The 20,882-nt window shown below is 42.3% G+C and overlaps 6 protein-coding genes across 10 annotated transcripts; 1 reads left to right on the top strand and 5 right to left on the bottom strand.

Annotated features, from left to right (window-relative positions):
* Positions 1-130: 130 nt before the first annotated feature.
* LOC6544547 (DNA/RNA-binding protein KIN17) lies at positions 131-1,574 on the bottom strand. The gene is made up of 2 exons (XM_001973433.3): positions 461-1,574; positions 131-399 (listed from the first exon to the last, which is right to left on the bottom strand). Exons 1-2 carry the CDS (start codon positions 1,430-1,432, stop codon positions 199-201), a joined length of 1,173 nt encoding a protein of 390 aa, XP_001973469.1. The 5' UTR covers positions 1,433-1,574; the 3' UTR covers positions 131-198.
* Positions 1,575-1,756: 182 nt separating this feature from the next.
* Positions 1,757-4,372, bottom strand: LOC6544546 (cysteine sulfinic acid decarboxylase). The gene is made up of 4 exons (XM_001973432.3): positions 3,973-4,372; positions 3,349-3,536; positions 2,067-3,042; positions 1,757-2,005 (listed from the first exon to the last, which is right to left on the bottom strand). The coding sequence occupies exons 1-4, from the start codon at positions 4,150-4,152 to the stop codon at positions 1,817-1,819; spliced, it is 1,533 nt and encodes a 510-aa protein (XP_001973468.1). The 5' UTR covers positions 4,153-4,372; the 3' UTR covers positions 1,757-1,816.
* Positions 4,373-5,717: 1,345 nt separating this feature from the next.
* LOC6545233 (eukaryotic peptide chain release factor subunit 1) lies at positions 5,718-10,541 on the bottom strand. Of its 3 annotated transcripts, none has more exons than XM_015158615.2 (8): positions 10,447-10,541; positions 9,630-9,888; positions 8,330-8,505; positions 7,797-8,266; positions 7,578-7,733; positions 7,308-7,505; positions 7,099-7,246; positions 5,718-6,044 (listed from the first exon to the last, which is right to left on the bottom strand). In XM_015158615.2, the coding sequence occupies exons 2-8, from the start codon at positions 9,713-9,715 to the stop codon at positions 5,962-5,964; spliced, it is 1,317 nt and encodes a 438-aa protein (XP_015014101.1). In that variant the 5' UTR covers positions 9,716-9,888; positions 10,447-10,541; the 3' UTR covers positions 5,718-5,961. The 3 variants fall into 3 exon arrangements, with proteins under 3 accessions (XP_015014101.1, XP_015014102.1, XP_026832849.1); XM_015158616.2 differs by having other exon boundaries at positions 10,411-10,508; XM_026977048.1 differs by lacking the exon at positions 5,718-6,044 and adding an exon at positions 6,273-6,917.
* Positions 10,542-10,859: 318 nt separating this feature from the next.
* Positions 10,860-12,757, top strand: LOC6545232 (retinoblastoma-binding protein 5 homolog). The gene is made up of 7 exons (XM_001973430.3): positions 10,860-10,950; positions 11,008-11,228; positions 11,283-11,489; positions 11,550-11,731; positions 11,785-11,904; positions 11,964-12,592; positions 12,653-12,757. Exons 1-7 carry the CDS (start codon positions 10,932-10,934, stop codon positions 12,739-12,741), a joined length of 1,467 nt encoding a protein of 488 aa, XP_001973466.1. The 5' UTR covers positions 10,860-10,931; the 3' UTR covers positions 12,742-12,757.
* A 1,686-nt stretch (positions 12,758-14,443) lies between these two features.
* On the bottom strand, positions 14,444-17,235 carry LOC6545231 (serine protease inhibitor 77Ba). Of its 3 annotated transcripts, none has more exons than XM_026977486.1 (6): positions 16,949-17,182; positions 16,630-16,891; positions 15,566-15,995; positions 15,248-15,518; positions 14,821-15,189; positions 14,449-14,763 (listed from the first exon to the last, which is right to left on the bottom strand). In XM_026977486.1, the coding sequence occupies exons 2-6, from the start codon at positions 16,643-16,645 to the stop codon at positions 14,497-14,499; spliced, it is 1,353 nt and encodes a 450-aa protein (XP_026833287.1). In that variant the 5' UTR covers positions 16,646-16,891; positions 16,949-17,182; the 3' UTR covers positions 14,449-14,496. The 3 variants fall into 3 exon arrangements, with proteins under 3 accessions (XP_001973465.3, XP_026833287.1, XP_026833288.1); XM_026977487.1 differs by having other exon boundaries at positions 14,497-14,763; positions 16,630-16,690; positions 16,949-17,235; XM_001973429.3 differs by having other exon boundaries at positions 14,444-14,763; positions 16,630-17,232.
* Positions 17,236-17,891: 656 nt separating this feature from the next.
* Positions 17,892-20,806, bottom strand: LOC6545230 (alpha-soluble NSF attachment protein). Its single transcript, XM_001973428.3, has 4 exons — positions 20,558-20,806; positions 19,545-19,860; positions 19,167-19,487; positions 17,892-19,047 (listed from the first exon to the last, which is right to left on the bottom strand). Exons 1-4 carry the CDS (start codon positions 20,647-20,649, stop codon positions 18,898-18,900), a joined length of 879 nt encoding a protein of 292 aa, XP_001973464.1. The 5' UTR covers positions 20,650-20,806; the 3' UTR covers positions 17,892-18,897.
* Positions 20,807-20,882: the final 76 nt, after the last annotated feature.

Raw genomic sequence — 20,882 nt, 5'->3', positions numbered from 1 at the left:
TATTCATTAAAAAGTCATGTTTTCTTAACCCAAATGTTGAGCAGGCCAAGTTTAAGTTACGAACTTATTATGTGCAGATTTTTGTTTAGTTCGCTATCAGCCTTTCTCCAAAAAGGTTAAAAAAGTTTCATCTTATTTATCAAATAGGCTTAAAAAAGGTACATCTTTAGATCTTAACTTAGAAAAGAAAACTTGTAGCTAAGCGCCATACAGTTTTGATATGTCTTCGTATTGCACGTTGTCTACAATTCTGCCTTTAAGGGGACCGTGCAATATCTCCACGCTGACTGAATATTTACGCTCGTCCAGTTTCCTTAGCAGAGCCTCGGATCCGCGATAAGCGCCATTCACCACCATAACAGGTTTGTCCAAAGCGGGAATGACCGTCTCCAAATGAGCCTGGAAAATAAAAAACTTGGGTAAATATCTAATATTAGCTATACTAGGTTTTCCATCTTACTTGATCCACTTTTAGCTTTTCACCAGTGTCCAGGAACTTGATTTTGGCTTGATATTTGTCAATTACCTCTTGGACAACCGCTTTTTGTTTGAAGAACTTGTCGCCCATGGATTTGGAAATGAATTTAACCACGATATCTTTGTGCAGCCAGTAGTCCTTGCGATTGGCACGCTCCTTTTTGCCCTCCTCTTGCTTGATAATCTCGTCCAGCACCGACCGGGTTTGGCTGTCTCCAGCCACTGATTTTGGTTTCTTGAACACTTTTTCTTCAACTTCAGAGGCTGGTCGCTTGGTTAGAGCGGATTTCCCCAGCACACTGTCAGGCTGGAACTTTTTCTCAAGGCGAATATCAAGCTTAAGTGGTTCATTCTCCTCGCGCTTGAGCTCGGTGAACTTCTCTTGGCCTTCGTCCTCCTCGCCGTCCTTGGCCTTGGCTTTTTTAATCTGCTGCTCAATGAAGTCGGCCATGCGTTCCTCGTCGTCCTTCTCCATCTTCTCCTTCCGATCAGCCTTCGCCTGGCGTTCCATGGCCTCAGGACTGCGATCGATGTAGGTGACGAACCAGCCCTTCTCCGTCTCATCCGCTATCACTTGACCAGTCCGGCCAAGCCACTTTACGTAGTCGGACAGGGTGAGCCACCGCGTTGCGTTCATGTGAATGTGCTCCTTGTGGGCAATGTACTCCTGGTAGATCTTGTTGGCGCTGGTTCGCTTCGTGCCAAACCGCCGGCGCAGCAGCTCCATGTAGCCGTCGGAGAACTCCTTGCTGAAGCTGTGCAGGAATTTGCCAGGATTGTCCGCAAAGAGGAGTAACTGGCGCTGGTGTGACTCGCTCATCGTGTGGCACTTGAAGCCGTTTTCATCGCGGCACTGCTTCTCGCACATCTGGCAGTACCAGCGCAGCTTCTGCAGGCCCTTCGACTTCATCTTGTTGGCCAGGTACTTGGGAGTACCCACCTCGGCACGACCCATCCTGAAGCCTTTTTATGTGTCTGGTTTTACAAATTATTTCGCTACAAAAACGTATTGTTTTGATTTCACATCTAGGTATGACCGTGCTGTGCTATTTTAATATTACTCCTGACAACTTTTATCGATAGTTATTGCCGGAGGGTAGTTGGTGTGACCAGGTTTTCATTATTAGTTAACAGCGGTAGAATAATAATTTTTTAAATTTATCATAAATTTGTTGAAAGATTCTTATTTAGTCATTTAAAGTATTACAGTTTTAATTGGGTTTACATTATAAAGGCATTTTTATTTGTCACAAAGTAAAAACTTCAATGAAATACATAATTGTAATACATCAATATCCATTAATTAGTTTACTTCACATAGAAATATTAAAATACCCTATCAAAGGATAATGTTCTCTCCCAATCTCTCTATTTCATCTAAAATGAAGTCCAACTCTTCGCTTTTCAAGATGGGGAAACAAGTGAAGACCATGCGGAAGAAGTTACCCAGATTTTTTGCTTTAAGAGGAGAGTAACCAATCATCAACGTGCCACTGTGGGCCATTTGCTCCTTAATTTTCGGGGCCACCTTTAAAAAAGGATGTCAAAATGTGTCTTTAAATAGTCTATAAAAGTGAATAACAACTTACAGTATAAAGTAGATTCCACCACTCAGGGGTTTCCTCCTGGCTGGACACCCTCATTGATTTCGGAATGAACCAAAAGCAGACATTGGAGTACTCGTGCTCCTGGAGCACCAATCTGAAGCGATCTCCCCGCTGACGCAGCTTGCTTTCCAGCAATCTGGCGATTTGGATGGCGTGGTCCACCATGAGTCCATACTTCCCATATCCGCGAGCTTTAAGCATTAGCCAGAACTTGAAGGCGTCGATCTTCCGGCCGCACTGGACACTCTTGTTTCCCGTATCGTAGGAGACATCATAAAACTTATCCTGCTGGAACAAGTAGTGCGCATCCGTGCTGTTGCACCTTTCCAGCAGACGGTCTGATTCCCTGGTTACAAACAGCGAACACTGCAGAGGAGCACCGATGGTTTTGTGCGGGTTCCACGAAAAAGAGTTTGCCCGCTCGATGCCGGCAATTAGCGATCGGTTCTGGGTGGAGAGCAGTGAAGCCCCTCCCAGACAGGCGTCCACGTGAAGCCACAGACCATGTCGTTCCGTCACATCCGCTGCACCATTGATATCATCAAAAGCACCCAGTACAGTGGTGCCTGCAGTACAGTTGACAAAGAACGGTTGTCCACCACGGGCCTTTGCCTCTGCGATCTTCGTCTCCAGATCGTCCAGCAGCATCTGCCCCCGCTCGTTGGTCCTCACCGACACACAGTTGTCGCTGCCCAATCCCAGCCAGTTGGCCGCCTTCACGAAGCTATAGTGCGATTCGTCGGAGGTAAACAGCACCAATGGTCGCATCCCAAACATTCCAGATGTTTTCACCCCAGGAGCGATCTTATAGCGGGCCAGAACCATTCCGTACATGTTGGAGGTGGAGCCTCCGGGCGCAAAGATGCCATCGCCTTCCTTGTATCCTGCCAACTTGCAGATGGTCGAGATGACTTCAGTTTCAATCAAGCTAAACACGGGTGCAACTTCGTAGGTGTATCTAAAATAAAAGTTATATATGAAATATATGTCATGATGGATGGATGATGGTAGTAATATGATTAAATATTACATAAAGTTAAGGTAATCTAATCTAAATGGTTAATAACTTGCAATGATCATTTATGGATTGTTTTTAAACCCATGTAGTTAACATGGAAAGTGGGTTATAAAGCATAGTACTTTGCTATCTCCATTACATTAGCACAATTATCTGTACGTTGAACCCCGCCACCACTTGTAGATTAAAATGCAAGATGCAATCAGCTCATATAGACACAAGTGCGGAATAATGCTGCGGACTTACGAGCTGCCGTTCATGGCCTCGGTGATCAGGGCTCCTGCCAATCCAAATGGGTCCAACTGCCCAAAGAGCTGATTGTGGAAGCGCCCGTGCGAGGTTTTCACAGAGTAATGGATCACCTGCTGGCATATCTCTTCGATCTCAGCGAGCGAGCAGTCTTCCGTCTCCCGGATCTTCAGATTAATCAGTTCCTGAAAATGATGGTGCAAAATCATGTATCCACTCTACGCTCGATTGTCATAAAACAGCGACCCTTATAATACAAAAAAGAAAAGGCAGCTGAATACTACAAGAACAAACATATCTCAAATATGTTTTCTGTCGAATATCACACCTAGTTACTTAAAGGTTTTATTCAAAGTAATACCCATACCCAGAAGAAACCTATCACAATCTATAATACAACAAACAATTCAATTACAATAATTCAAGCAATTAAAACTATCAGATGACTAGGCAATCAATTAGGAAGTGCTGGTGTCAATTTACCCTTTGTCCATCCAAACCATTATTTCGCTATAATTTGCCGCCGGGTGGTCAAGTTTCGAATTGAACTCTCCTATTAATCTGCTTGCTTGTTATCTCCACATCGGCAGACGCCGCATCGTCTATCACTTGTTCACTCACCTTCAGTTTGTCTGGCTGCAAAAAGGGGACTATCTTCTGCTTTCCCCATTTCTGGGGATCTACGCAGAAGGTGTCCGCTTTCTGGAGAAGGTGGAAAACGTTCTCAAGGATATTCCAGTCGTCCATGAGGCCATCGCGAATCTGGTCAACAGTCTCCGTGCCATCCACTGATTCAGCCATATCTCTCGTAAAAGTTCCCGTATCTCAATTGGCCAGTAAAAAAGCGATTATTTTGGGCTTTCCAGATCCGAACCTCATTCGTCCACGATTCAATTAGAAGTGCCCGGTCTGACTGCAGCTGATTGTGTTTTAACGTTCTCTGCTTCAAATTCTCATTAAGTTGTAAACCCACGTCTTTGCTCGCACTCAAATGGAGGTACAAGCAAGAGAGAATGCTATAGTCGAGTTATCCGACTATCAGATACTCGTTACTCACTTAGTGGAAGTGCGAACGAGAAATCTATAGAAATTTACAAGATATATAAAATAAATTACAATTTTCATCGAATTTTTCAAAAGTGCGGGTGTAACAGTATTGGGCGCTTGTGGGCGTTAGACTGGGCGTGGCAACATTTGGAAATAAACTCCCATAAAATCTCCATGCCTAATCCCAACATTCTAGCGATCTAGTTCCTGAGATCGAGGCGTTCATACGGACAGACGACCAGTTCGACTCGACTATTGATCCTGATCAAGAATATGAACTTTATATGGTCGGAACGCTTCCTTCTGCCTGTTACATACTTTTCAACGAGTCTAGTATACCCTTTTACTCTACGAGTAACGGGTACAATGATCGGAGTAAAAATACACATACAGATCCACACTTGTGCTCTTTAGAGTGAACCTCATTTTATTACGAAATATAAATAAAAAAGAAGAGAATAATAAAAACGTGCATCTGTAAAGAATCTGTAAGCATTATACACGTATCAGGTTTGGATTACTTGAAAGCAAAATTATGATTAAATAAGAACGTACCTTATTAGCTAAGGGCTAGCTAATTGGTCTTTTCTCCTAACCAATGTCCTGTATAATTATCGTTTTCTTTTCATCTTGACGCATTATCTTCAAACCCCAAGCCAAACCCAATCACAAAATTAACTTACACTACCGATTAAACAAGATTTATGTTTACAGTGCATGTCACCAGAAATCTTGGTCAAGTCAGCTAATTGGAAGCCTAACACTAAAGAACTTTGCTGAGCTTACTTTTTGGAGGTCTGGTTGTAAGATTTCGTAATTTGCGTTACAGAATCTCTTTTACTTACAGATACTCGCTCGGCATTGCGGCTCAGAAACAAGTTTCACCTCACCAGATGTATCTATCCGATTCCTAGATGCAAATCTCAAGCGCAAAACAAGTGCTAGTGCTTGTAGTTGTTGTCCACGTGCATCGGCAACTAATCAATTGGGAATCTTGTAGTAAACTGTTTCCAGTGTGCCTGCAAATAGAAAGTACAAAATGAAATGCCCATTTCACTTTACTTTCATTGTTGTACTGGAAGTACTCCGAGTGGCTACCATCATTTTTTCATAGCCAGAAGATGCCAGGGTCGGAATTTTATCTCGTTCAGTTCAAAGCCCGTGCTCAAATTATAATGGAATGATAAAAACTCACAAATACAATTCTCCTTATAGCAAAAACTATAGGAAACAGAGCGTATTGTCTATCAATCAGATTTATATAGCAACAATTGTTTAACCAGCATTTTAGTCGCCCGGAAAATATGAACAAATTATAATTTTGTTCACGTAAAACGGTAGCATTTTAATATGTATTCCTCGATTTAACATTATATCGTTTGTATTTATATGCATTATTTTAAATTTTACTTTTTTCGCCAACAACGTTAAAATGGAAGAAGGTTTGTGTGTTTTTTCGTATTATTAAAATATTCTATTTGATTTTCCTGGTTTTATGTAGTTGCAGTTGCAGTTCAGTTGGGGTCGACGGTAGTAGCAAAATCATTTCTACACAAACATTTTCTAGTAATCATCTAGATCGAAGCAGTCATTGTCCAACTCATCGAGCTGCATACTCTGGAAGTCCACCTTGTAGCGTAAGATACCTGCAGAGGCACAAATTGATTGAATTAAATTAAAATGAAAAGTAAGAAACAGGAACAGAAGCAGATATTGAAAATTAAATAAAAAGGAAAACACCAAAACACAGATAATTCAACTGAACATCAGAATCTCACCTTCTTTGTATTTATTTAACTTTTCATTGACTAATCAATATATTTGACACGAAGCCCGTGGTTTTACTTCGCGACTGAATATAAACGGATACCCCATCCTTATTATGTGTGGCGTTTTTATTCTGGTTTAATTTTTATTACAATTTTATGGATTAGATTTGTATACTTTCTTATAACACTCGGTTGTAATTTGAATAGGGGAAATGCAGATACGTTCGAAAGTGGCATGTTCACCGAAGATCTTTAGCTCCTAAAACCGCAGTCAAAATCGCACCAGATAAACGGAGAATGCGATAATATCTCTTTTACATGACACTTGAATTACGAATTACGAGTACGAAATACGAATTTAATTTGCTGCTTAAGAGTAACCTCGCACTCGGTTCCGCCTGGTGCACGACTAATTAAAAAATTTGGTAAAACGTATAGGTACATATCTAGATACACGATGATCTGATCGACAAGAAAATGCACCATCCGACTGATGGGGGACCCTATTGGTGATAAATATTGAACGGCTACGCTGAACATAGGTAAAACTATGTGGCAAGTAAATTGGTTCCTAATCAATTTGAACGTTTTGCTTTACGAGGTTTCCCAAAAAGTACTGCTTTATTATGTATGTAACGCATAATCGAGACCCGTTTGCAGCCCACCAGGCTTAATAGTCATCGAGATCGACGTCCTCCAGCGGCTCATCGGCCTGTAGGGATTGGAAATCTACTTTATAGCGCAAAATGCCTACATTTCGAATTGAGATACCAATTTGCAATTCAACATTTACATTATAGCGTTGATGACCGTGTGAAAGCAGCATGAGGGAAGAGGAATCGATATAGTTGCAACATTTGTTTAGTACAATATCAATCTACAACTAGCCAGCCATTCTGTGCTATGGAGATGGTTGAGCTTCGAAACTTACCGCCGATTCCACCGAAACCTCGCACGAACTGACTTCCCTCCTGGGACTTATCCGTGATAATCTCCAGTGTGGCGCCGAACATTTTGTAGTTGTTTGCCAGCCATTCCAGCAGCGGCTGAGACTCAATCAGCTCCATTTCTACCCCGCTCTATTCAATTAAATTCCCAGTTAGCGTGCGAATTAGGATCGTTTTTCAATTTAGAGCTCACCTCCTTGTCAGTGAAGTGCGACTTGTCCTTTTCCTGCTCGGGCGTCAAATGTAATACTGTCGTTGACGTCGAGTTGGCATGATTCTTGAGAACATAACGTTGAATATCCAGATTCTCCCAACAAATTAGGGTCTCCACAGAGCCAAGTTCCAGTGCCCGCAAAGTGTCCTCCACTCCGAAACAGTATTTGCCAGTATCCTATTGAATATAGTAAGCATTGCATGTGGTTTTTATTTTAAAAATTCTCCAGAACTCGTTTGGGTAACTCACCTGAGAAATTTCATCAAAGTAACGACCAATGAGTTTCTTCTCCTGTATGAATTTAACGTTCTGCAATGACTCGGCTGCCAGTTCAATGGCCTGGTTAAAACCGTTTTCCCCACCATAAGACACGTCCACCAGCTTGATGACTTTTGATTGCAAACGCTGGAAACAAATTCAAGTCTAAGACTTAATGGCATCAAGGGAAATAGGTTAACTCCCACTTACAGGATCGAACATATCAGACTGACTGAGCTCAGTCTTGAAGTCCGCACTACCTGCCAGGATGAGTCCGGCAATGTTGGGCTTGTCGTTCGTGATGAAGAGCTGGGTGGCCACCTCGGCGACCTTCCGCACGTAGTTGTGGCGCTTCTCCATACGCAGACGGGCGAAACGAAGGGCGGACTGACCACCACGGCCGTGCTTCTTCGGCAGATCGACGGTGAACTTGTGGAGCACCTCGCGGGTGTTGCCCTGAAGGGTACCGAACAGCGCTCCATTACCGTCCATTACGATGAATCCGAATTTGTTATCGTCGGCGAGCAGGGCAGTGAGAGCCTCCGTGTGGAACTTGTTGTCGCAGAGGTAGAGCGACGTGTTGATGGGCTTGAATGGCTCAAAGTCTATGTTCACCTTCTTCTCCTTGCCCTCCTCTGTGACTATTGTGCCGCAGTAGATGACCAAACCGTTGGGAGGCACTAAAATGGAGCAGGTGGTACGGATTAGAGTCTGATTGCGTGGAATTTCTGAGCTCAGCTTACCTTTGGTGTATAATTTGAGTCTGTGCTGTACCGACGTAATGGCACCAAGGACGGACAGACGATTTACACGCGACTTGATGTTCGACGCCGTTCCAAACTCATCGGCCAACATTTTGCTGACGCGCGAGATTTGATCCTTTGGTGGAATAATCAAAGAAATCATGCTGGTTCCATTGCTGCAAGACAACCAAACAAGGAAAAAAGTGAGTCGCGGAAATGGTTCTTTTCCAGCCATAGCAACAGTGCTACACAAACATACATATTCACGCCTCAGTTGCATATTATAACCTACTTAAATTTATTTAATTGGCCTTGAAATGTTGTCCCATATGTACATACATACATACATTTGTATAAGGAATCTTTTAAACTTGACATTCGGCTTTTGATCTACATTTTTGAAAATGCTCTGTAGTTTCCACAGTTTGAGTAAATACTTTTATTTTAATTTATACTTTTAATTTTCTTGTGTTATGTGAAAAGTGTTAATGCAAAAGGTGATAGAAACAAAAACATTTTTTTTCCTGATTTCCAAGGTATAAAACTCGTTTCTCGTTCGGTGTAATACAGAGGTGTGCCCAATCGCAATTTGTAAATATTGTTAGAATGTAAACTACAACGATGACTAAGGAAACAAAATAAAAAGCAAGGAACTTAAATATTAATTTAATATTAATTTCGCATTTAGCTGAAAACCAATAGAATGATAGCTGTGCAAAACGAATACCAATTGGCAACAGTCGCCAACTCCAATTGGAAGATGCGTTGTGTTGGCAAGATATTCACAAGATATACATATATGTCCATATAGAGTAGATATGCTCCTGCGGTTGTCACTCGATTTGCATACCTTGTTACTCACACTGAAGCGGTAAGGACCTGGTTTAGGGAGTGAGAGGGGGGGTTCGCAAAGATTGGCCCATTTCGGGGCAAAACACACACACATGCACGCATACGCACAACGGCCACGAGGCGATTACTCACTCACTCTCTTTCTCTCATTCAGTCTAGTTTGAACTGATAAAAACTCGACAAAAACGTGTTGCTCGTATGCAAAAAAGAGATGGCGAGAGACGGGGGATCGTGCTAAGATTGGAAACAATGCAAAGGAGATTCACACAGCGACAACAAGAAAAGGTGGTTGTACTCGGTGCTTCCCCACGTCTCCACCCACACCTACTTTCAGTACGCCCACTTCCACCCCCGTGTTGTTGTTTCCGTGCCTTGTATTGTGTATACCCCACACACGTACACAAAGGGGATGGGGGAAAAGGACATTTATATCATTGATAACACTCACCCGCGGGCCATTTCCAGGCTCTTGATGAGCTTCTTGATTTTCCAGATCTCGACATTGCGATCGGCAGACGTTTCCTCACCAGACATTTTGCTCGTTGCTTGCTTTATTTACCCTTCCTCTCCCAGAGAGCGTGCCTACGTGCGAATGTGTGTGTGGGATGGGGATTAAGAATTTGGGCTCCTGAATCCTTAGCTTAGATCCTCTGCTGGCCGTATTCACATACACGTTCTTCCTTTTAACGTGGCTGGCGATGAATACACTGTAACGATTAAAAGTGTATTTAAATAACCATGTACACACGCATACAGAGTAAATAGGGGGGGAAAGCTAAGAAGAGTGGAGTGGAAAACACAAGCAGACCGCGAGCACCGTAATTGCATACTACTTTGTTCGCCCTCGCTCTCTTTCGTTCTCGCTGTCAAACTGGAAAGCTGAAAACCTCGAATCGAATTTAAAAAACAATTTGAAACCAAATGTTATATTGACATGAAAGACCCGCACTTTCATTGTGAACGAAATTCGAAACTGGGTTATTTTATTATTTCACTCTAACCGTTAAGCTTTCGAAGGGAGTGAGCGAGAGAGGGCACACAAAAAATTGGCAACGAATGGGGGAACGAGCGAGAGGGGGCGAGTGCTCCAAAGGTGACGTTGACACAATCGAGTGCCACGGACGAAACGTCTCCGAAATAACTTAATTCGAAGCGTTGCCTTTTCAAATTAGAGCGCTTATTATGATGCTCGGTGTCTGCTTGCAATTTCACAATCCGGGCTTGGTTACAATTGGCGAATATATCTGCATAAATTTTTCACATACAACGTGCACAGAGCTCAAAAAATAGAGGTGGCCCAACTCCGATGATATTATCGATATCTAAAAATATTAAGCTATCGACGAAACAATCGCTTGCGATGAGATAACACCATAGCACTTTAAGCTCATAAATTAGTAGAAAATTTAACAAACAAATATAAAATGCCGCTTAAAATTGACTATTCAACGCTGCAACTAAATTTGTAAACATTTTATATATTTACCTATTTCAATATTTAATTTCACTTATAACATTACCAGAACTTGTTCTATTAATGCAACATAATTTTGTGAGCCAACGCAAATGATTAATTAGAATAACATAATATAATTTTAGAATATATATTTTCAATAGTTTTAAAGAGTATAAACCTAACTATCGATTAAACCGTTTTATGTTAACCATCTACATTTTATAACATAAAATGTTATAGCAGTTCCATGTGAATGTCAGCTGCCATTTTTGAAGAAGAAGATAGTAAACAAAAATGAATTTGGAGCTACTAGGTAAGATTGCCGCTAATTTCCTATGATTTTCAAGTAAATAACTGCCGCTTTATTAAGAATCTTTCGGACAGAACTACCCTGAGGAGTTTGACGGCTCCCTGGATTGCATTTCGTTGGCCGTGACGTGTGCCTTTAACAAATATGGAACCCTTTTGGCCGTAGGATGCAATGATGGTCGCATCGTAATCTGGGATTTTTTGACGCGGGGCATTGCCAAGATTATTTCGGCCCATGTGCATCCCGTTTGCAGTCTCAGTTGGACCAGGAATGGTCACAAGGTAGGCCCTCCTTCGGCGTACTCCATAGCCTCTACATTTTCCAATCTACACCAGCTACTTTCAGCTTCCACGGACAACAATGTGTGCATTTGGGATGTGCTTACCGGCGAACTGGAACAAAAGTACAGGTTCCCTTCGCCTGTGCTGAAAGTCCAGTTCGATCCGCGAAATGACAACCGCCTTTTGGTCTGCCCCATGCGATATGCCGCCGTGATGGTAGAGGTCGGTGGAACTCACCGCTGCCTGCCCTTGGATTCCGATGTGAGTTGAAACTCCGAATTCTCAGCGTGATTTTTCATTGAAATCTTTGTTCGTCACCAGGGCGATTTGAACATCGTGGCTTCTTTCGATCGCAGAGGCAAACATATCTACACAGGCAACGCCAAGGGAAAAATACTCGTGCTGGATGTTGAAACCTTTGAGGTGGTTGCCAGTTTTCGTATTATTGTAGGCACCTCAAGTGCAACGGCTGTAAAAAGCATAGAGTTTGCTAGGCGGGGAGAGTAAGTACTAATAAGTAATCGGGACTTCATTACGTAACTAATGTATCTTTCAGCGCATTTCTTATTAACACCTCAGATCGAGTTATTCGTGTTTATGACTCAAAAGAAATTATCACTCTAGGCAAAGACGGTGAACCGGAACCTATACAAAAGCTACAGGACTTGGTTAATAAGTAAGATGTGTAAATAACAATATTAAATCCTTCTATTAATCAATATTAATTCTATCTAGAACCACCTGGAAAAAGTGCTGTTTCTCCGGTGATGGGGAGTACATTTGCGCTGGTAGTGCTCGCCAGCATGCTCTTTACATTTGGGAAAAGTCTATTGGCAACCTGGTGAAGATCCTGCACGGCACCAAGGGTGAGCTTCTCTTGGACGTGGTGTGGCATCCTGTGCGGCCTATCATCGCCAGCATCAGCTCCGGTCTGGTATCCATTTGGGCTCAAAATCAAGTGGAAAACTGGTCTGCCTTTGCCCCAGATTTCAAGGAACTAGATGAAAACGTAGAGTACGAAGAGCGGGAATCAGAGTTCGACATTGCGGACGAAGACAAGTCTGTGGATCTGAACGCAGACGCGCAACAGGACGAGGAAATTGAGGTGGACGTGCAGAAAGTGGAGCCGGTGGCTGCCTTTTGCTCCTCCGACGAGGAGGGCGAGGACGAGAATGCGCTACAGTTTCTGCCCATGGCACCAGAAGTGGAGGATCCTGAGGATGGCTGGGCTGGTCAGGACGGACTGGAGCCCAGTGCAGTTATGCTCAGCTCTGAACCACATGACTACGAGGACGACATATTGGCTTCCAAACGACGACGCATGCAGCTCTATGATGTCAGCTTACCCGATGCACCCACTGATGGTATAACCCACAATCAAAGCTTTAACTGACACTTTAACCATCATTAACTGCTTATTTCAGAAACGCACCCCCTCATTTCCAGCAAGGCCAGTAAAGATAAACAACAGCCCGTGGGTGGCAAAAAGGCTGCTGGACGTACCAAGAAATAAACCTCATTTCACTTTGCGTAATCGTTCTTTTTGTATGTAAATAAAGGCTCGATCGTATCGCTAATCCGCCTTGGAATTCCGAACTTGACCGGCGAAAAGCACCAGGCCGGATTCCTTGACCACAATCAAGTAAAGGAAGGTCCAGATTAGCTTTTTATCATTAAACAAATCTCGAATGCTATATAGGCATTTAGTGGATCACTATTGCCTTTTCCATTCCTTTTAAGATGTAATTTCAGCAAAACTAACCTGACTAAGGATTTCTTTCGGTGAAAGGTCAGTAGTTAATTTAATCTTGGCATAAAGACATCTTACTTAAGGTCAGACACGCCCACTCTCTTAAATAGGTTTCGACTTATTTTTATTTTATCTGCCTAACAAACTTCTATCGATATCTCTCTATGTTTCTTTGGATTCAGAACTAGAGTGTAAAGAAAAAGCCATAAAAAAGTGAGAATAAAATAATTTCATATAGTCCAATAGATGATAGATAGTCCATAGATGGAAAAGTAGTGCATTGTGGTCGTCATGTTTCGTATTAGACTCTTCCTATCATCAACAGTGTCCTTTTCACCGTGTGTCTGAGCAGCCAGCAATCTGAGCACGGTGCTGAAAAGCACTAGGAATCCGAACTTCATATTGTCTGCGATCACAATGATCTATGTATTTTCAATTGATTGACAAAATATTATTTAGGAAAACCACTGTAGATCTTCATCTTTCCTTTAAGAAATAACTCCGCTGAAGGAAATAATATCCAATACTTAGTTTCCCTTTTTGAGCACCCGAACACTACTCAAAACTGGCTTCTTTACCAAGAACCATATGTATTGGATTTATTTTCCTTAATTTGTGCAGTTCAATATTCCAAGTCACGTAGTCTTACTTTTATGTTCCGTTGCTCATCCGTGTTCCGTGTATTTTTTATACCAGTTACTCGTAGATTAAAAACTTTCCGGCAGCCGGGCAGAATCTGAAAAATGATAGGAGTGCAACATGGTAAAGACTTTTTCTTGGCGGTAAATATTCTTTCGAAACTGCAGAAGTTTTATTAAATTTGGATTTATCGTAAGCAATAAGTGTAATCGCCGTTGGCCTCCTTCTGTGAATTGTATATTGAATTTGCATTATACAATATGCAATACAAATATATATAATTAATCAGCATCAACAGCCGAGTGGATATAGCAATGCCCATCCGTTTATACTCAAAATAGCCGCTTCGTCTTAACTTTTCCAAAGATCTCATTTGTGTGCAGATAGTAAATATTATACAAGGTTAGTATACAAGGGAAAACCTTTATTCAATACGCGTTTCAATTTGGTAAACAGCAGGTTTTCAACTGTATAAAGATTTTTCGCATAATATATTCTAAATTTCTTGGGCCTGTAAATAGGCCTGTGCTCTCTTTTTAACAGCAACTCTCAATTTAATTAGAAACGTAATTAATATGCATATTTAAATGTTTCAAACCATGCAATAGTAATTTGCTCAACTAATTTAGGCTGTTAATTTTACAATAGGCCTTTGGGTTCATTACACCTGTTTTCCATCATAATCATGTGTTTAAGACGATATTTTCAAAGAATTGCAGATTATATCAGATTATAAGATTAAGCAGCCAGAGGAAGGTTTTAAAGGACATAGTACCACAGTCCCACTAGGTCGTCGTTACCCAAGGATCCGTAATGAAATACAGGGTTTTATCTTAATGGTATTTATTGTGGTATGTGAATAAATTCCGGGTGGGATCCTTAGGCCGCCTTGGGATTCCGCACTTGTCCGGCGAAGAGGAGCAGTCCGGTTGCCTTCTCCACGATCATGTACTGGAAGGGCCGGTTCAGCTGGAACTTGGGCGGTGTGGCCTTGTTGGCCAGCGCTGCCTCCGTGACAGCTCCCGCCGTGGTTCCCTGCTCGTCCACGATGATCTTGGTTGAGTGGACGACCAGCTTGGCAAACAAGCCGGACGACATCCGGTCCAGGTTGGCGGAGTTCTCGTCAAACAGATCGCGAATGCCCATCTGGAATTGAAAGGTATTTACAAATGTATGCCAGATTGCATTTAGAAGTTCTCCCACCTGGATAAGGATGCCTTTAAGAGTGAAATCTGTGGCAGTCATAAACTTGGGCATCATGACCTCCACTTCGTTGTCCTCGCCGGCCTTGTTCCTGAATGCCGCCAGTCGCTGGAGGATGGGCCGTAATCCCAGGGTCTTCAGATTGTTGGCCACGTCGTTTAGCTTGAATCCGCGCTTGGGCAGCACCACGATCATCGCCAGACGGTCCTGGGTGCCGTAGGGCAGCTCCAGCACATAGCCGTCCAAACCCTCTATGTTGGAGACGTAGGAAAAGGCCGCTTCCTGCACCATCATGGGAATCTTACCAATGACCTCGCCACTCTCGCTGTAGAAGGGTTCCTCCCTTGTCAGCGTCTTGTTGAAGGGAAACTGCCAGCAAAAGGAATATTTCAAAAGATTTGTAAGCTAGACCAAGTTCTTTTCCCACCTTCCATTGGCCCTTGAAGTACAGGGAGGAGAGCAGAAACATCTTCGCTCCGTATATATCCTGCGGCAGAATGGTATAAGGAATGAGACCGCGGGTCGTGCGATTTGTGTCCTCGTTGATCTGGATCACGGAGTCCGGGCTATAGAAGTCCACCTCCTTTGGCTGCACATTGTAGTTCAGAATGGCATCGCGATAGTTGTCCCTGATGGGATACCCCTTGCCGGTGTATATGGCCTGCAGGGTGGCCACTTCGATGGTGGAGGTGGTGATGCTTAATATGTAATTAGTATGTAATTCATTTAAATCCGATTAACTCACTTGAGAAAAGAGCTCCACACCTTGTAGGCTCCCCGAAGCTTTTCATCCTCGACATTGATCCGCAGACCTTTTTTCAGCTGGTTGTAGGTCTCTCCCCCGGATCCCTCGTAAAGCAGTACCAGGAGTGACCAGACGGAGAAGGGCGATATCATGAAATCCTTGTTGGCCTTTTCCACCTCGACGGATATGCGCTGCAGAAGGTCGAGGGCGAAGTCCTGGACCCCCTGCGAAATGCTGACCAGGACATCGGTGTCGAAGTTGCTTCTCACGGACTGGATATGGCTGACTCCCTTTTGAAAAGCCGTGGGAGCTGTGAATGCGGTAAGCGGATTGCCCACTGAAAGCTGGAGGGGCGCTTGGTTGTTTTGCGGATCCGCCGAGCAAACGCAGATGGTTCCCAAAAGCAGGGGAATCCATACCAGCAAGCCATCTGGAGGTAGATGTATATTAGAACATGGTCTTCACCAAGATATTTCTACCTAGCTTTAGGTTTTATTGAGGATCGTCATAAAGGCCTCACTAAAATGTCTGTATGATTTCATAGTCATATAATATTCAAACACTATGAAGACAGGTAATTTCAATCTATTAATTAATATTTTTTATACCTTATATTTTTTAATAACTTTATTGATAATCTATTTTAGGGTATACCTCTATGAGAACTCTTTTAGATGTAATGTATGTAAGTCCACTCCACCTAATACCGATATTGACTAGGAACTCGGAGTGATTGAAACCGAAAATTCGATTTGAAAAGCTCCCTGAAAATCTGATATAGACATTTCCGGTCTAATCAAATCAAATGAAATTCAAAGGCACTCGAGTGAGTACTATATACAAATGTTATTCTGAGATGCGTAAAAATAAGCATTTTCCAATTGATAGCGATGATCCATTGACGACCTCATACATATGTTTGTACGTAATAAAAATGTATATATATACGAGTATGTGCTTGCTGTGTACACTCGAGTACTCGTAAATATTAAATCAGTGTATTGATTGCCTCTCAACAACAGCCACTGGGAAATATTCCATAATTAATTGGCTACGAAGCTTACCTGGCATTTTAACCATTTTGTGGCTGGGGTGAAGAATTAGTTCAAGCCTCGCTTATCAGACCTTCAGAAATGGGTTTTAATATTTTATTATTAATTGTGCACACAAATGAATCACACTTTCGCGTAAGCATGTGGGTGTGCATCAATTATTGAGAGGTTTTTTAAACCTTTTATTGATGTATTTTTGGGTTTTTCGATGTCGACAAAGCGACGTTTATATAGACACTGTTGTTGCTTGCTGTTATTCGAAAACCGGAATGCACTGGGAATTCCACAGATATATGTTACAAATACACAGTCGCCTGGAGGCTATACGTACAGATGGGTGTTCGCGTATGCGTTTGGCGTTTATATAATTCTAATTATTTATTTCAATTCCTGGAGCCAGCTACTGGTGCTTTTTGGTTTTGCCAAGAACTCCTCGATGGCAGATCGATCCCACGTACTCGCAACTCCCCGCCACAATGTGAACCTAACGCATGAGCATCAGCTGAGTGACTGAGTGGCTGGGGAACTGAGAGACTGCTCCATCGAACATCCCGAGCACCGTACTGATATGGTCATCCCATCCCACCGCCACCGCCACCGCCAGCGCCAGCGCCCCGAGAGCCCGACTCCAAGTCAGTTTTGACTCGGATTCGGATTCGGATTCACATGCGAGAGTCAGACGAGAGAACTGCGGTATTGATATTGGCAGACCTTTGTCTGCCGTTCTTGACAATGGGGTTCGCGAAATCAGGTGGAGTCACTGCTATACAGAAACTGGTTGAAATGCCGGGTAACTCCAGTCACACTTTCCGATGTGAAACTGATCCAGGGATTGAATTGATTCACCATGCTTGAAGCAAAGCTCTTTTGAGGGTAAATGCATGTATTCAAATGTATATGAAACAAATATCTAACAAAAGTTTCGTGTATGCTAGCTATAATATGTAAGGCTAGCTTTTAGTCTGCAACTCAAACGGATTTTATAATAACAAATATAGCAGTACTAGGCCTGTTAGTTTATTTCAATACCTTATTGATGAAGTTAACTTAGTCAGTTAGTTTGAGTTTGCAGTTCTCATTAGCCAGTACAATATCCCTGTCCGAGCAAATCCTATGTTTCACAACTGTCGTGTAGCTCAAACTCCAAGGTAAAAGTATCTTATTGCCAAGGGCACAGGTGTTAACTATTGGTATAATAGAAAGACAATGAATGTGGCTGGACTGGCGTTGCGTATATAGAGAGAAACCGCTGGATACGAAACAGGATGACGGGATTAATCCAAGCATTAACTTTATTAAAGTATTTTAATTGGAAATATCTGTGGCAACGCATGCATAGAGGCATTACCAGGATCTTTGCATTAGTATTAATTAAATGTGTGGGGTTTTAATGGTGTTGTGTGTTTCTTGGAGATATTCATTCAATAAATTGATTTATTTATTCTTGTTTCGGCCTCGGCGACCGCGTAATCTTCGCAGCTCCGTCGTAATTGTATTTATTGGATTATAATTCGCTTCGTACATGTTCATAGTTAGTTGATCTACTAAACATCGTTAAAATTTTGCGAGATGGAATTTTCTATAAATGTGACCCTCAAGTATTTATTAGAATTCCGTGTACTCTTTTGGATATTTATAGGGTAATCGTTTATGTTTATGTGGACATATAATTTATTCGTAGGTTGTGTATATGCGTACAATCTAAACTGTATGTTTTATTTCATTTCTGTGCACTAAATGGAATTATAATTGGCTTGGAATACATTCGCTACCAGGGACTCTTAGTTAATCTCAAAATTATCTAACACAGTACACACATAGAATGAAAGTTATCAATTTAATATAGTAGTGGATACGGATGTCTAGTTTACGGGGTATTTTACGCATCCAAATGAAACATCAGCTAACTTACTGATTGGCTACTTACACAAATAACAAGAGTAACGCAAAAACAGATAAACATAACACCTCTAATCACTCCACATTAGAAATAATAAAGATTTTATCGAATAGAGTAGCGCAATGTGAGCCTCGGCTTCTGCTGGCTTCTTTATTCGTTGCACAAGCGTTAAATTAAACTCAAGAATACGGGTATATGGACTATTCCATAAGTTTAATTCACGCGTTTAAGCAGGCCGTCTTTCAGGTGCTTTCAGGTTAAGCAATGCAACACTTTTAATAATTTTCTTTTAGTTATATATAGGTAGATTAATATCCGAACCGAATAAAGCATTTAATAAATGTGTACGCGATTTTATCAGTAAGTTTAATTGATTTTGTTTATCGCAGATCGGGATCCTCGTCCGCAGCCTTCTTGATCCGCAGTAAGATGGTTGTGTACCACTGATCCAACCGGGAGATGCTGTCGTAATCCTTGACGGCCTCTGTGAATCCCTCGATGTTCTGTTCCTCTAGATGCTCGCACAACACCTGTAACCCAAAAAGCATTTTATAGTCAAGACCTTACAATATTTATAATAATAAGCAAGAGCTACGAAAACCAAAGACGACTCACACGAAAAAGGAATCTAAAACAACTTGAAACCCACCTTGATGAGCTTGAACTCCCTCGAGTCCTGGAATGCTGGGTACTGCTGCGCATACTTTTCTATGGCATGTTGGGCGTTCAGGAGGTCCACACTCAGGTGGCATAGAGCGGCCCTGAAGAAGTACTCCTTGGCACTGTACTTGAGCAGAGAGCTCTCCAGCGAGGAGGCGGCCACCTGCTCGTATATGGATATTGCTTTCTCGTAATCTTCCAGTTGGGCGGCATACTGGGCCACCTTCAGCATGCACTTGTTTGCCGAACTGACCGACTCTTCACCCTTGAAGTAATCAGCCGCCTGCTCGTAGTGCTGAATAGACTTGGCCTGAAAGGAATTGCCTATTAATATGTAATTAGCCTAGAGGTGCACGCGTAAACCCACCAGAGTATTGGGATCACTCTCGTACATTTCGGCGATGCTTTGGTGATGTTTGGCAGCCATCGTGAAGCGGCCCATATCCGTGTAGATGTCGATGGACTTCATCAGGCAGTTGACCGCGCTCTCCACATCCACTTTCTTGTAGCAGTTGGAGGCGTCCACGTAGCAGGTTCCGGCATCGTGCCGACTTCCAGCCCGCGCATGGAGAGTTGCTGCCTCGCAGAAGCACTCGCCTGCTTTTGTCCAGTTCTTGGACATCTTGAACATGTTGCCTGCCCGCTGGTAGCACTCGATGGCGTCCTCCACCTTGTTGGAGCCTCTGGAAAAGTGGATATCGATTAGTAAAAAGTCTTAACTGTGCATCCAAAGCTCTAGAGAACTAACTATTAACTAATGAGGATTTTTATATAAATTTTTTCATTTGGACTTTATGCAATTCCAAGCTAAACATCGTACTGTAAAACTAGGATTTCATTCTGGATGCTGTGCAAATACCAAAAGGATTGTAAATTACATTAAAAATTTAAATCTTTAAAAACATTTAAGTTTGCCAGCTTTGAATACCTTAATCGACGTAATCCAAATGGAAAAATAAATGATTTATTTCTGTTTACTAGTCTGTGGTCCTATCTGCATATATAATTTCTTTGTTGTTTACGATTGCTAAACTGTTGTACACTATGATTCATCGAAACCTGTACGAATGTGGTATTGCGCCAATATTTTGTATTATGAATGGCTTATATCTGTTCATATCTGATTTTTATTTTGTGTAAGTCGCCCTTTTGCGATATTTGGTTTCTGGGTGGAGGCGTAGAGTCCACAACTGCGTATACGTATTATGGTGAGTAGGCACATATATACATATGTACATAGATAAATGGAATGGTACCACAGAATTGCGTACTATAAGCATTGTATCTGGAGAAACTTGGGATGGGGAAGTCTTAGGCTAAAACAGACACAGCTCCATCTCCCCACTCCCCCAGCAATTGCGAAATTTCTTTGGTACGAACCCGAACAGCGATCCCAGGAAGCCCTTCTGCTGGGTCAACTTCTTCTCCGCCTCCGCCATCAGCTGGAGCGCCTTCTGTTCGTTGTCACCCATGTCGAGGATTTATGTCCGCCTCGGCACTAATTGCATCTAAGTTTAAGACCTATTCGGCTTTTCAGCGAGTGTGTACGTATTGGGATCTTTTTTCGAGAAAATAAAATCGATATGCTGACTTGGTGTGACCGCAGCACTCGTGCCAGTGTTACCATCTCTCATCATTCTCCAAATAGTTATTTCCAGTGTTGTAAAATGCAAGGGCTGTAACGGTTTGCTTGTTCAAAATCCTT

This window comes from Drosophila erecta, unplaced genomic scaffold, assembly GCF_003286155.1.
Source record: "Drosophila erecta strain 14021-0224.00,06,07 unplaced genomic scaffold, DereRS2 tig00000021-arrow-pilon, whole genome shotgun sequence".
Lineage (NCBI taxonomy): Eukaryota > Metazoa > Arthropoda > Insecta > Diptera > Drosophilidae > Drosophila > Drosophila erecta.
Note: the sequence above shows the minus strand (reverse complement) of the source record. Positions and strands in the feature narration are given on the sequence as shown.